Here is a 15,768-nt window from a genome sequence, read left to right as displayed (position 1 = left end):
CAAAACCTGTTGTTAGGACTGAAGCTGGCTGTGCTTCTCCCTGCATCCCTTTCTGCTGGGTGTGAGAAGGCTCAGAGGAGATATCCTCATCTCACCTATGTTTGGGCAAAAAAGGACAGTCCCAGTCCTGTTGCCTCCCCCTGACCATGCCTCTCCAGGACATAGCTGCAGGGACAGACTGCATGGTGCGAGTGTAGCAGAGTATCCCAGACAGGCTTTGGTCTTCCACTCAAAATCCAGGAAAGACTGTTCTGAGGGGTAGATTATCCTTTTGTATAGAAATGAAAAAAAACAAAACCCAAACAAAACAACCCTCTGCAACTGGGAATAAACTTGCTAGGGAGTATACTAGATTATGAGGAAATCAACCTTACAAATATGGAGAGTGTCTAAACCCATTCATACGATTATCTATGTTATCTGCCCATCCAAATAGGTAATTTTAAACACTTTTATATCTTTCCATTTTTTTTATCCTGCTGCCATACGGGGTTTTTTTTGTTATTCCCATTTCCCACTGTAAAAGTCAAGAACAGACATTTTCTAATTAAGGACAAGGTATTTCCAAAGTTCTTAGTGATCTTCTGAGTGGGTGGGGACATGAACTGCCGTAACATTTAAAATGACAGATTCACTGTATTTCTAAGGCATGGTGTGGTGGGGGTTTATGTCAGTAGGTGTCTGCTCTACAGGGTCATTCTCTTGCTCCTTGTACAGGTAGGAGATGATCATATAACATGAGATTCATATGGGATTCACTTTACTGCTGCATCAAAAGGACAAAACCGAAATCAGAGTTACTCTTGAAATATTTCTGCTTTGCTGCTGTAATCAGAAAGTCCAGCAAAGGTTAGAAATGCTGTGATACTTCATGTACAGGTAAACTAGTGATCGCATGCACTTTAGTTCTCACATTTGTCTTCTGAGGTTTAAAAAAAATAGTTTCCTCATCTGCACTAGGACTTTTTTCTGTGATTTCCGTCGACTCTACCACTAATGGTAGTACTGTGACATCTCAAATTCACTTAAAGGTGATCACCAGCCATTATTTTAACAACTGCTATCCAAAAGAAGTTAGATGGCTTCTGTCTGAAATACTAATAACTGCCTGGAGTCTTGTCTGCTTTTGACTTGCTTCCTCCTTCCATGTGAATAACTCAGGGGAAGGAATAACTGGGAATTTAAACAGCAAAGTCTGCACTGGAAGTATAATTCCTGCCATCCGTCTTGTACTCTTACACCAGGCGTGGGGTTATGGCAGGAAACAGGTAGCCTATTGCTTCCTAAAGTTTTTGTATCTCTTTACTACACCACTTCTAACAGTATTGTTATTGATGGTAGTAGCAATAATATTGCAATGTGCCGTAGGGCATCCAGTGAGCTTAGTGCTCTCTTAAGACTCAACAAGAAATAGCCATTCCCATGAAGATCTTATAGATCTCATGGTCTGGACCTACAAAGGGCAGGAAATATTTCTTACATCCACTGTGAATCCAGCCTTCTAAAAACACATACACTTTATAATAGAAAAAGCATAATTACGCTCTAATTACATTGTAGTTACATTTTAACATAAGATTTCCACTAATCTATATAATGAGGTACTTCATGGACTGGCCAAAAAATAATTACAGTGTAAAATTATATAATTAATATACCTGCATTTAAAAATATACAGTCAGATCCTCAGCTGAGTTAAATCACTATCTCTGTGATGATATCAGTCTGGTTCCTGTGCATTAAAAAGCAAATCATGGGAGCAATAATATCTCAATTATATAGTTAACCTTCTGGTTATATTAATTAGTGATGATTAGGCATGGGAAACCATAATTATGTCACATACTTAACATCCCTTTGAAATTGTGTCATGAATCCAAACACAAAAGGCAGATGTGAACATCTAACCAGGTCCATTTCTGACGACTAGAACAAATCTGAAACTCAATGATTTGACCCTCTATCTCCTATCTGAAAAGCATCCAGTGGCAATAGCTCTGCTGGTGTCAAACTTGCAGAAGAAACTGCAGTTTGTATTTGTCCCAGAAGAGAAACGCAAGGTAGAACTGTCCCATATTCTGATATCACATGGTGGTTACAAAACCTGACTTAAAAAAAAATTAAAAAAAAGAGTCAAACATCTAGGTCCAGTTCAGTTCCTAAAGAAGGAAGTCCTGAAACTAAAGAAGGTCCTTTTCTCTAACTCACCACATTTAGCCACCTGAGTGGGGTACAAACAGCTAAAAATCAGCACTCCTTGCTCCTTTTTGCAGGAGGTCCTGGCAGTCAGAGCATTATTTACACAGGACCTTTCTGAAGATTTGGTCCTCACTGTCTCTGAAAACACAGTGGTAGACACTGTACTGGGGAAACTGGTCGTCCTGAGGCAGCTGTCTGAGAAGACCCTGCTATAATGAAGAGGGAGTCAAAGCAAGCAGGATTTTCCACCACTGTCCTCATGCCTAACTTGAGACCGGAGTTTCTCACCTTCAAGGATAAAGAAGAGAAAAGACAACCCGAACTAACACTCTTCCCCCAGTATATCACAGACATGCTTTATCCCAGCAGAACATTCCCTCACAGCAGGACTACAGTAAACAGTTAATGTGTAGGTCATTCAGTCCAAATTTAGAAAAATATTAAACATTTCACTTTTATATAGGCTTCTATCACCTACTGGAACCCACAGACGCTCTGCACTGCGGTAGGAATTATGGACCTAAACATTTGTGCAAGTCCAGGGTTATTCCTGTCGTTCAGATGGCAGCATCCTGCTACTTCCTCAGGAAAAAGGACAAGTGCAGAAGAACAACCCAGAATTTCCATTAAAATTAATCCTTTGAAAAATGAATGTCAGAAGCAAAGGTATATTTTTAACCAAACAAATATACTTTAAATGGACATTTTGCAAATGTCAGGTTGGAGTGCTCCAAAGTTAGGAGCTGCCAGAATTAATCATAGAATCATAGAATCTTCACTGTTGGAAAGGACCTTTGAGATCATTGAGTCCAACCATACACACACAAAAAGCCCCCCTACAATCTCTGTCACTAGAGCGTGCCCTGAAGTGCCACATCTAGACGTTTCTTAAACACCTCTAGGGATGGTCACTCAACCCCCTCCCTGGGCAGGCTGTTCCAGTGCCTGACCACTCTTGCAGTAAAGGAATTCTTCCTAATATCTAATCTAAACCTCCCCTGCCGCAACTTCAGACCATTTCCTCTGGTCCTGTCATTATTCACCTGGGAGAAGAGGCCAACACCCACCTCTCTCCAACCTCCTTTCAGGGAGTTGTAGAGGGCAATGAGGTCTCCCCTCAGCCTCCTCTTCTCCAAGCTAAACATGCCCAGCTCCCTCAGCCTCTCCTCATATGCCCTGGTCTCCAGACCCCTCACCAGCCTGGTAGCTCTCCTCTGGACACGCTCCAGCACTTCAATGTCCCTCTTGTACAGAGGGGCCCAGAACTGAACACATTCCCTGTGTAAGGTTGCCTGTGTATTCTGCCTTGCACTTCCAGGTACTTTGTGGCTGTTATTGTCTGGTTTTCCTTTTTTTTTTTTTTTTAATCTATGTAACTTGACTTTGAAGGGCTGACTTGCAAATCTGGCATTTGTAATTCTGGGAAACCCCTCTTTGCAAATTTTTTCGTCTATGTTGACTCAGTTATTATTTGATGAGTTGTTTGCTTTCTGCTGTGCTAGAAGCAAGAGACACCGGTACAACACGGGCCACAGTTAAAGCATTGACCAACAGCATCAACAGTCTTGGGGTCTTCAATGGATCTACTCTAACCATTCACGGTAAACCAGGTTCAATAGAAAGCCCTGCCCTGTGAGGACCCCGTGTCTGTGAGGCCATGGGTCTCATTAGCTGGCTTTGTCATTTAAGGCACTGAAGGCACATGGCACTTTGCAGGATATAACCTTGTACCACTTTGGTAAGACGTGATTCCCATCTTTTAGTTCACCAAACTGGAAAACTCTTGCCTAATATTTACCAGCAGCAGTTCCCAGGCATTGCAAGCTGTTCTCTAATGATATTTCCAATTCAACCTGAGATTTCTGAATGAAATGTCTGTAGAAGGGTTATGTAAATGTTTTCGTTTTCAACCTGAAGTTCACTCAATATGATATTATAGAAGCAATCCTTGCAAAGATCTTGCTTCAAGAGAGGTTGTTTTTTTCTTTTCTCTTTTGCTCTTGGCAGTGGTTGTGACAAGAATGACAGCGCAAAATGCGACAGAAAGTTATAAACATTACTTCTCCTCAGACAGAAAACAAAATCGAGATTACCGCCATCCTAGATGGGAAACTGAGCCACTCTGCTTTCAGAAACTCTCACCCTCGTCTCATCCTGGGGCTGCAGCGTGTGTATGAATTGAGTGCAATTTCAACTGATGCTCCTGGCCTGTGTGGATGCTGATGTTTTCGTGGTCAGCCCAAAGATGAGCATCACCTACAGGCACTGTTTGGGGCTCCTTGGGAGTGACAAATTTGGGATCTGACAAGCAAAGAGTATGGGCCACCCATATCTACAGCTGGCTAAAAAAGGGCCACCAGCAGAGGAAAGGTGCTTTTCATCACTTCAGTGGTTTTTTTTTTGCCTTTACTTCAAGTTGCTGCACAAGCAAGGCAGTGCCATTTGGCCCCACCCTTTGATATGCACCTCCTGACACCCAACAAGAAGGTTGCCATAATCTGGTAACGAGACAAGCATGAGCCTCCCGTTCCCCACTGTCATCCTATTCTCCATTCTGCCACGCAGGTTGCTTTTTCCTAAACCCCTTGCTCAGGTCTGGATCCATCCCTGTCACAACCTACCATGTTCTCTGCTCGTCCTGCTGGCTTTCTTCCCTTGCCCCTCTCAGCACTTTCTTTCCATCAAGCCCTCTTACACTGCAGAGCTGTGCACAGTGTCCGAAGAGCTGGCACAGGGCAGACCATGCCAGGGGCCATTGTCATGATTTAACAGTGTAGATGATTGAATTAGAGGTTTTGGCACGGCTTTTTCTGTATTAATGAAACTGAACCAATCATGCAATTCCTTGGGGTCTTTTGCCTCACTCCTCCCTTTCCCTTCTGGAATCTCCACCATCCTACTCCTTCCCACCTTATCCAGCTGCTCCAGAGATGTTGGGTGCAGGACGGATGAGGCCATGCCTCAGCCCCCTTGGTTAGTGTCACAGATGCATTATCAGGGGACAGTCAAAATACGAATCATGGGGTTGGGGGATGCATACACCTACAGGACTTTTCTTGATGGGAAGAACAAGAAGTCGTAGGTTTTTGGTGGGGTTTAGGTTTTTCAGAAAAGTATAAGACTCTTCTCCCAACTTTGGCTCTATCTTGTGGCTTTGCATATTTAGTTACCTCTTACTGTAGTGTAGGACTAGGGCTTGTGTACTAGAAGCATGAATGGAATTTAAGACATTAACTGTAAAGATGTAGAATTCTGTCCACAGGTAAGCTTTCCTGCCATCAGAAAGCCAGCATGAAGGGTTTTGGGTCTGGGCAGCCACTGCTGAGATTTTGCATAGAATTATTGGTGGGGTTCAGACTCGTGATACGGCGAAACTCTGACAAACTTGGATGCGATTGCACTGAACGACGCTGCCTCAGAAAACCATTTTGGGCATATTTCCCTCTCCCTGTCCGACGTACCTGCCCAGCAAACTCATTAACCACACAGACGCACTAAAATGCTTGGAACAGAAATGAGAACAGAAGCAACGAAAACAATTATTTTGCTAAAAGAGCTGGGTTTACGGTTCTAATTCGTCTGCGCCTTCCCCTACCTGGGTGCGATGCAAAGGAAATTTCTGCAGCTGATCTGGGACTTCGCAAACCAAGGAGGGATTATGCACTAGAATACTGACAGGCCCCTTCGCTTACAGCCTGGCAACGACCACAACCGTCATCTCCTCTCTGAGATAAAGTCCATCAATCTTATTCTTACACCAACCTGTTCCCCTCTGCCCCTCACACAAAGCCGGGAGAGCAGCCCTCCTCGGGAAGGATGCTAAAATCTTTCCTTCCTTGGCACCCTCCTCTTTTAACTTACTCTTTCGGCTGGCCTCCCATCAAAGTCAGGTCAACACATATCCATTTTCCGTGCTGAGCTGACTAGTTTTCAATAACAATTTCTCCTTCATTTTGTAACAGAGATCAATAAAACTGCCCCTCTCCCATATTGGCCGAGATTCCATCAACGTCATTTGCTCTTTATTGTTGCTACGGCTTTGTTTTGTTTCCTTGTTTCTTTTTTTTTTCTCTTTCTCTTTTTTCTTTTCTCTATTTTTTTTTTTTTTGGCAAGGCACAGATCAATTTAACAAGATGAAAACGACTTAGACTTTCACTCAAGGTAAAATCTGCACTTTATAACCCAGGATGTAATTTACAATCCTGTCATTAAGCTCTGTTAATCCTATTATTATGAAGATAAATAATTACCCATAGCGAAGAAAGGGATTCCCAACAGAGTAGAATTATATTTTCCATCAGTAATGAAAAATATCCCTGCCGCAGTGACACTGGAAATACAGATAGTGAGTACTCCCAAGAGTCCCAGGAAAGGTTTGCTACGCAGGCAGTCCTTCATGGAGCTCGAGAGGGTAGCAGTCAGGAGAATCAGCATCAGGCTCACCAAAATCTTGCCCCTGGCCAAGAGACTGGTCTGGTGGAAGTCCTTCCAGAGGCTAAAGGACGCTAGTGAGTAGAGCTGCAGATCTTGGTGATCCAGCTGCATCTTGTGCATCAGTTTACAGAATTCACTCTCCCACTTCTCCCCAATGAGGTCCTGGGTGACAGAGCCATACGTTTGGAGGTAGTAAGTGATTTGGATGGCTCTGGCTGATTTGACTCTCTGGTCCTTGCTGTTTGGTACTTCCATGACCCCTCCGAGCTGGTGGCCAATAAAACTGCTCCTTCCATCCTGGGAGGGAAAGCAAAAAAGATGAGCATGTGGTTATCCTGCGTAAGATGTGATACAGTGATACCTCTCGACTCTACCTTCCTTTCACAGATATGCCAAGAGCTCGGCTCAAAGGCCACTGCAGTCAACAGCAGTCGTGCCATTCACTCTAGTGGGCTTTGGGACGCATCCCTGGTCCCTGCCACCACTCTGCTCCTTACTCATTATAGACTCATTGGCAATTCTCTGCTGCAGTTCAGGGACTGCCCAGATACTCATTGCTGTCCCAGATGTTCAGGGACTGAAATGTAGCATGCAAGCTCCTCGCCCCGCGGGAGAGGATCGCTTTCCCACGTTTCGGCTGTGACAGTCAACAACAAATCTCCGGTTACTGAAGTATGAAATGTTTGAGATGAAGATCAATTTCTGGAAGACTTGTGATTCCCTGACATTTTGGAAGTGCTTTTAAGAAGTTGGAAACGTACAGAAAATGAGGTCTGGTTCCTCAGTACACAGATGTAAATGCAGATAGATCCAGTTCAATAGCTATTCTGGCTTTATATATAATTAAAACTGGATTTTTTGAATCAGAGGTAAGAATCTACCTTACGCCTTGATTTATCCAGGATTTTGATTTTTTATATTTCAAGAATATAAACGTTACTCTGGTCTTATTTAACTCAGTATATGCTAAGACATAAAAACTCCACGACAATCAGTAAAGGACACATCAGGTGCCCTCAAAATCAGCCCCCATCTATTTACAAGACCAGACTACATTTTTGTAGAGTTATCTGGTCCCTTTTAGATTTTTTTTCTTTTTTTTTTTAAGAAAGATTTTGTAAGAAATGTTCTTGCTTTTTAGCCACTGGTTATTCTAGTTCTCTAGAATAACTGTGATGCGCCCCTCTCAAGACAGGAGAAGCTTGCATGAATTTAGAAGATCAAACCAAATTGCAAACCTAGGAAGATGACTCCGTAGATTGGATAAAAATGCCCTAGCACAAGTAATCTCTTTGATCAAAAACTCTAAACCCAGGAATTAAATGTCTGTTGCACACCAAAAAAAACCCAGCCCTTTGCTTTTTTTGTTTGTAAATGGGATTAAAAGTTTCCAGATTTCTTTCCTCTTGTATTTGAGAAAAAATAAAATTATCAAGCCAGTTAATACATAAAACATCTTGCAGCAGCGAGTTCAGATGAGATAATACTCTTTGCCTAGATGTGCTGGGGGAATGAGCTGACTGCCAGCCCGAATTTTGGAGATGCTCTGCCCTACACACACACATGGAAGCAGTCATCTGCAAAAGGCCAGAAGCATTTGGGGGAAACACTTCTAACATCTATTACATCCAACATTAACCATTTCTAGAGACACTAGTGCTGCACGCAGGTCATTATCTGAAATTGCCAGACCTGCTCACCATAATGATCCCCATCCCTAGGAAAAATCAATGAAGCGAGGTACCAGGCTTTATGAAACATAGATGTCTTCCGGGACGCCTGCTCGGAGAGCAAATAAATATTGTAAATTGAGAGACAGTGCTGAAAATGTTTTATATACTCACCTTGCCGTGTCTCTGGTATGTAAAGGAGGTAATCCTCCCACTGAGAAATCTCTGCCTATGCCTGCTTTCGTGGCAGGAGCTCACACTGTGTTCAGCATTTGCCTGCCACAGCCCAGGGAACGTGACAAAGTGCTTTTCAGAAGTTCATTTTTTTCCCTATTCCCAGTTGTTATTTCCCATTGAAATAATGGCTTCTGGCAAGGCATCCTGGCACGAGCTGACACGAAAGGTGATTTGCAGTCTAATGCCAGCTTCTCAAATCACCTGAAGCCTCATTGCAAATGTCATATAAGCAGAGACAGCTAGCACAGCGGGGCAGCTGGTGCTCTTTGGGCTCCAAAAAAACCTTGTCTCTGGCATTTCGTGTTAGAATCCTATTTTGATTCATTATCCTATGTTTTTTTTTTTTTTTTTTGAAGGAGGGTCCTTTTTGAAGGAGGGGTCATACCTAACACTCCCACACTCACAAAAGGTATATTTCCAAGCTGGTAATTAAGATTTGAGCAATGCGGTCCCTGCTCACATCAGATGCAACTTTGCGGTTACAAATCCCCTTTGGCACTGCTTTGAAATTTTAGGGAGAAATGTCATATTTCCTCAGTATATATATGCAGTGTTGACATTCAAATGTTTTCAGCCACTGCAGGATACTTTAGCAGCACAGCTCCAAACTCAGGCAGTGGACTGTAATTCAGATTTCATTGACCCACTATGCAACGCGCACGGCAAGGTTATGGGAAACTTTGCGATGGCCATCTGCCTTCCTCTGCGAAAGGCGCACCGAACGACAGCAACATTTCAAAAGAGGCAACAGAGCAGGCACAAATAAATCATGTTCTGCCGTATCTCCTGTGAGACAGAAGATAACGGCTATTTGTTACACTGATGTACAATAGGGCACCCAGCTCATATATCTGCAAAATAGAGAGCGAGCTTTCAGATGGAATCGAGGAAATCACAGATGCTGAATTGCTCTGAGGTCGTTTTGTCCATCCCCTTCCTTCCAAAGGCAGATTGCTTCCTATTTACCCAAGGGTTTTGCCTTTGCTTCTTTTATAGCATGCAAACATGAACCCGCCACCACAGCATTTGGGAAAATGGGGCCCTTTCCTCACACAGCTCACATGCTGGCTTTGCCAAATGTTCCAAGTGAGTCAAAGGTCCTGTAGTGCTAGGCAGGGCTGTCACATCAATGGTTACAATTCCTCAGAAAGGAAGACAGAAGAAAGATGGGAAAAATTATTGCTTTTCACCCCATTTTATAGATGGAGACTGAAGTGTGGGAAAATGAAGACCCAGCTGCCAACAGGACTTTCAGCATTTCCTAAAGGCCTCCAAGCCAGGGACCTGACTACCTCTTGGTGTCTCATGGGCACTTCAGGGGAGTTATTCACCATCCCAAGTTCTCTGTCGTCCTCCAGCACCACCTTGGTGAAAGAAAGAGACATGAACAGCTGAGCTCCTGGGCTAAACCTATGGTTTGGGAAGGAAAATGAGGCCACAGTGACTTGTATAAGTGAGGCCTGAAGACCAGGCAGGTTTTGAACAAGATCCCTCATTCCACCCGGTTCCTCAATAGTTCCTCAAAGCACTTTCTGCTGTTAATTAGCACGTCCTTCCAGGCATATGCCTACATGATGCTATTTTTAATTTCATAATAGTTTCGTTTCAGACTACGGATCCCTTACTCACTTTACCTACGTATGTTGCTACTCTCTGATCTTATACACAGAAAATCAAGCTCAAAAGATCGAGCAATAATAATACTTATTGGTTGCACACCATTTCACACCCATGGATCTCCAAAGGGTCTACAACCCAAGATGATAGTTGTCTTTAGCAAGGTCACTAGCATGGCTGAAGCCTGAATTTCTGATTCCCAGGCTGTGTCTATGTGCCTTTATCTTTCTCTTCCCTTTTTTTTTTTTTTTTTTTTAATGACTAATGAAAACTTCCCACTGTCTGTTCTCCCAGAGGACAAAAAGGGCCATCGTCCATTCTGATGGCAGCTAATTCTCTACAGATATGAGCATCTTTAAAAATGCCATGAAATGCAGATCACTTGCTGGGGCATGTGATGTTTGATCTTAAATCGGGGCCAAGCAAAAATCTTTGCTTTGATGGATAGTATGATCAGGTAGATAGTAGATAGTATGATCATGAGAATGATCAGGTGCAAATCAGGGCCTGTCCCCCCAAGAAAGTGGCAGGACAATTAACCCAACTGAAGTGCATCTACACTAATGCACGCAGCATGGGGAATAAGCAGGACGAGCTGGAGGCCATCGTGCAGCAGGGAAACTATGATGTGGTTGCCATCACGGAAACGTGGTGGGAAGACACACACAAGTGGAGTGCTGTAATTGATGGCTACCAGCTTTTCAGAAGAGATAGGCAAGGGAAGAGAGGTGGTGGGGTGGCCCTCTATGTTAGGGGCAGTTTTGAATGTCTAGAACTCAACAGTGTAAATGACAATATTGAGTGTGTATGGATGAAAATCAAGGGGAAGGCCAACAAGGCAGATATCGTGATGGGAGTTTGTTATAGACCCCCTAATCAGGATGTAGAAACCGATGAAGTATTCTATAAGCGGCTGGCAGAGGTCTCGCGATCATCTGCCCTTGTTCTTGTGGGGGATTTCAACTTCCCGGATGTCTGCTGGGAATACTACACAGCAGAGAGGGAACAGTCCCGGAGGTTCCTGGAGTGTGTGGAAGACAACTTCCTAACACAGCTGGTGAAGGAACCTACTAGGGGAAGTGCCCTACTGGACCTACTGTTTGTTAACAGAGAAGGTCTTGTGGGGGATGTAAAGGTTGGAGGTCGTCTTGGGCAGAGTGACCATGAAATGATAGAGTTTTCAATTCTTGGTGAAGGGAGGCGGGGAGCCAGCAAAACTGCCACCTTGGATTTCCGAAGGGCAGACTTTAGCCTGTTTAGGAGCATGGTTGAGAGTGTCCCTTGGGAGGCAGTTTTGAAGAGCAAAGGTGCCCAGGAAAGCTGGTCATACTTCAAGCAGGTGCTCTTAGAAGCACAGGAGAAGGCCATCCCCATGTCCCGAAAGACGAGCCAATGGGGAAGAAGGCCAGCCTGGCTAAATAGAGAGCTTTGGCTGGACCTCAGGAAAAAAAGGAAGGCTTACATTCTCTGGAAAAGGGGCTTAGCAACTTATGAGGATTATCAAGATATAACAAAGCTATGCAGGGGGAAGATTAGAAGGGCCAAAGCTCAATCAGAACTCAGCTTGGCCACAGCAGTTAAAGACAACAAGAAGAGATTTTTCCAGTATATCAACAGAAAAAGGAAAACTAGGGAAAATATAGGTCCACTGATGAATGAGACGGGTGCCCTAGTGGTGGAAGACACAGAGAAGGCAGAGTTACTGAATGCCTTCTTTTCTTTGGTCTTCACTGATAAAGCCGTCCCTCACGCATCCCATACCCTGGAGGCAAGGGGGAAGGTCTGGAGAGAGGAAGATTTTCCCTTAGTTGAGGAGGACCGGGTCAGAGACCACTTGGCCAAGCTGGACATTCACAAATCCATGGGCCCTGACGGGATGCACCCGCGAGTGCTGAGAGAGCTGGCAGATGTTATCACTAGACCACTCTCCATTGTCTTTGCAAGGTCATGGGGAACAGGAGAGGTGCCTGAGGACTGGAGGAAGGCTGACATCACTCCAATCTTCAAAAAAGGCAAGAAGGAGGACCCAGGGAACTACAGGCCGGTTAGTCTCACCTCTGTCCCTGGGAAGGTAATGGAGCGACTCATTCTGGATGTCGTCTCCAAACACATAGAGGAACAGGAAGTAATTGGAAGTGGCCAGCATGGATTTACCAAGGGCAAATCATGCCTGACCAATCTGATAGCTTTCTCTGATGTTATAACGGGTTGGCTGGATGAGGGGAGAGCCGTAGATGTCATCTACCTTGACCTTAGCAAGGCTTTTGACACTGTCTCCCATAACATCCTCATTAGGAAGCTGAGGAAGTATGGGCTAGACGAGGTGACAGTGAGGTGGATCGAGAGCTGGCTGAGTGACAGAACTCAGAGGGTTGTGATCAGCGGCACAGAGTCCAGTTGGAGGCCTGTAACGAGTGGTGTCCCTCAGGGGTCAATACTTGGACCAATTTTGTTCAATATATTCATTAATGACCTAGATGAGGGGACAGAGTGTATCCTCAGCAAGTTTGCTGATGATACCAAGCTGGGAGGGGTGGCCGACACTCCAGAGGGCCGTGCTGCCATCCAGCGTGACCTGGACAGGCTGGAGAGCTGGGCAGAGAAGAACCTAATGAGGTTCAACAAAAGCAAGTGTAGGGTCCTGCACCTGGGAAGGAAGAATGCCAAACACCAGTATAGGTTAGGGGCGGACATGCTGGGAAGCAGCTCTGAGGAGAAGGACCTGGGGGTCCCGGTAGACAGCAAATTATCCATGAGCCAGCAGTGTGCCCTTGTCGCCAAGAAGGCCAATGGCATCCTGGGCTGCATAGGGAAGACTGTGGCCAGTAGGTCGAGGGAGGTCATTCTCCCCCTCTACTCTGCACTGGTGAGGCCACAACTGGAGTACTGTGTCCAGTTTTGGGCTCCCCAGTTCAAGAGGGACAGGGAACTACTGGAGCGAGTCCAGCGTAGGGCAACCAAGATGATTATGGGACTGGAGCACCTCCCTTATGAGGAAAGGCTGAAAGAGCTGGGACTCTTTAGCCTGGAGAAGAGAAGGTTGAGGGGGGACCTGATTAATGTTTACAAGTATCTAAAGGGTGGGTTTAAGGAGGATGGTGCCAGGCTCTTTTCAATGGTTCCCAGCGACAGGACAAGGGGCAATGGGCACAAGCTAGAACATCGGAAGTTCCGTTCAAATACACGGAAAAACTTCTGGCTGCCCAGAGGAGGTTGTGGAGTCCCCTTCTCTGGAGATTTTCAAGACCCGCCTGGATGCAGCCCTGAGGGATGTGCTTTAGGCAATCCTGCTCTAGCAGGGGAGTTGGACTAGATGATCTCTAGAGGTCCCTTCCAACTCTGAAGATTCCGTGATTCTGAGATTCCGTGATTCCATATTAAATTTTTTTTTGTGTACTCTCTTCTCTTTTTTGAGATGCCCCAAAGCCATTTGGTAGATTTAGACTCTGAAAGGGAAGAGGATGAGAGCTAAGGACTCTCAGAGGAGTCCGAGATGACAGACATCACAGAATCATCCATCTTTTCCCCCAGGGTGATGGATTTTTCCACCTGTGTTCATGCAACCTGGTTGTGCACGTGGTTGAAAGTCTGAACTTCTTGTCCGATTTAGCAGTAAAAATCACTAATTGTGAATGGATGGATGCAGAATAAACCCCTACCCCATATTTCAGGTTAGAAACTTGTTGGTAAAGGATTAATATCCTACAAAAATGTATAAATACCATAGGAACGTTTGGCTTGCTCCAGAGCTGAGTGAAGGACCTCTCAGGTTAAACAAAACCAGCTGCTCCTACTGAGCGAAATATCTTTTGCTGGTGCTAATGTAGGCATGGATCTTCTCTGCATGCAGCCCAGAGGGATACTAGTGATACTCCCTTGCCGCTGAATTACCTGGGACTGTTTTTGTTTCTTTAATAGTTTCAGTGTGGCTGCTGCAGCCCCAACTCCCATCCCTGGGCTTCCGTGTGGTCACTGCCCGCTGTCACACCAGCCCTGGGCAGATCAGCTTCTCCTCCTCGCTTTGAATGGCACCAGCCTCCACTGACTTCCCTCTCGTGGAAAAAATGGAGGGTTTAAGGTATTTTTCAGGTGGCATGGCTCCTGCCTTCCCAGCACCATGCTCAGAGGACACTAGGGCTGGTGAGAGATTTAAAAGTCATTTCAGATTCCTGGCAAGGAGGAGAGGAGCCCTTGTACCCTACTGCCAGATCACTCTAATTCAAGCACATTCACACAACCTTTGTCAGCAAATTTATCTCTAATTTATTTTTTCTTTAACTGCTACCTCTTATCAACTGGAGTGATGGATAATCAATCTACATTCTAGAAATGTTAGGATAAAGCATGTAATCCTGGTTAAACTCTGTTTTATCTTAAAAGCTTAAAAACATTTAACAGAGGGAAACCAGGAATGTCTGTCAAAATATATTGTGATAAACATCCTAATGAGATCAATGCAGTTGTTTCTCCCCGTGATAAGGACATGCCTACTCTATCAAAGATAGGTCATGGAGAGTGTTACACTAAAATGCACAGAGGTTAATATGAAGTCAGTTACTTTAGTTCACCTGAAGTTTTCAAGGTAAAATAGAAAAAAAATTCCCTTTCTTCAAGACATTATTAAAGGTTTAACTTATTTGGGTGTTCCTACCTCCCCTAGCTCGCTGTAAAACTTTGGAGGGAGTTCTTTTCTCCCCAACCAAACTGATTTCTCTGTCCCTGTCCCTAGTATAGTTACCCATGGAGACCTTACCCCAGTCGATCCCTTTTACACAGCCACCAATTACCAACAATTCCTGAAGCATTCCTTCCAAACGGTCGCAAGTAATGCTGATTTATGTCAGAGCGGCCGTTTTCCTGCCCTGAGAGCTGTGTAGGTGCTCTTACACACCCACCAGACTGCTCGCTCTGCTTGTCCCTGTGCAGCTATTCTGTACGGCTCAGCGACGGAAACAGGGTCCAGGGCAAGTGAGCCCCGAGGGCAACGAATTCAAGGTAAAACTGCCCCTCGGCTGGCTGGAACAGGGACACGGCAACGGCCATGTGGTCTGTTCCCTCAGCAAAAATAAAAAGTATAAAAGTGGCCATGAGAAGCTCTCCAGGAATCCTCTGGGCACCTGCTGCAATAAAGAGCAATTCAGTTATTTCCAGCTATGCGGCAATGATGAGCTTCATCTCACCAGCTAGTCAAGCAAATTTGTTTTATAGTCACTGGGCAGAGTCAGGCGAATCCAAAGGATGATCCACCCCATCCTAAGGTACAGGTAAAAAACAGTTGCCCTCTGCAGTTGCCTGTCTCTCTCCATTTACAGCAGAGGCACAAGATTACTCAATACTTGATCCTAGCTTCTATCAGGCTAAAAAGTTAGGAGATATTAACCCACCTCCAGTGAAAGATGCAAACACAAAACTCGCTGACCTGTCTGGTCATTCCTGGCCCACATCGTCCCTTTCACAGGCATGTCCTACAGCTTAACAAACATACAGACCTTGAGCCCCCTCCCGGGGAAATCAAGGATTGCTAGTGTGATCTTTCAGTGCAGATGTGTATCTAGAACATCCAAAAGGCAACGAGAACCATCGGTACCTCTTTCTGATGAGTCTGGGCTT

The 15,768-nt window shown here is 44.7% G+C and overlaps 1 protein-coding gene across 3 annotated transcripts in view; it reads right to left on the bottom strand.

Moving 5' to 3' along the window:
* Positions 1–15,768, bottom strand: part of PTCHD4 (patched domain containing 4) — a 92,423-nt gene that overhangs the window by 56,091 nt on the left and 20,564 nt on the right. For all 3 annotated transcript variants that reach the window (XM_054196007.1, XM_054196004.1, XM_054196005.1), the window contains one exon: positions 6,451–6,931. In XM_054196007.1, coding sequence (XP_054051982.1) covers positions 6,451–6,931 — 481 coding nt within the window. The remainder of the gene's footprint in view (positions 1–6,450; positions 6,932–15,768) is intronic.

The sequence above is a fragment of the Rissa tridactyla genome, chromosome 3, assembly GCF_028500815.1.
Source record: "Rissa tridactyla isolate bRisTri1 chromosome 3, bRisTri1.patW.cur.20221130, whole genome shotgun sequence".
In the NCBI taxonomy this organism is placed as follows: domain Eukaryota; kingdom Metazoa; phylum Chordata; class Aves; order Charadriiformes; family Laridae; genus Rissa; species Rissa tridactyla.
Note: the sequence above shows the minus strand (reverse complement) of the source record. Positions and strands in the feature narration are given on the sequence as shown.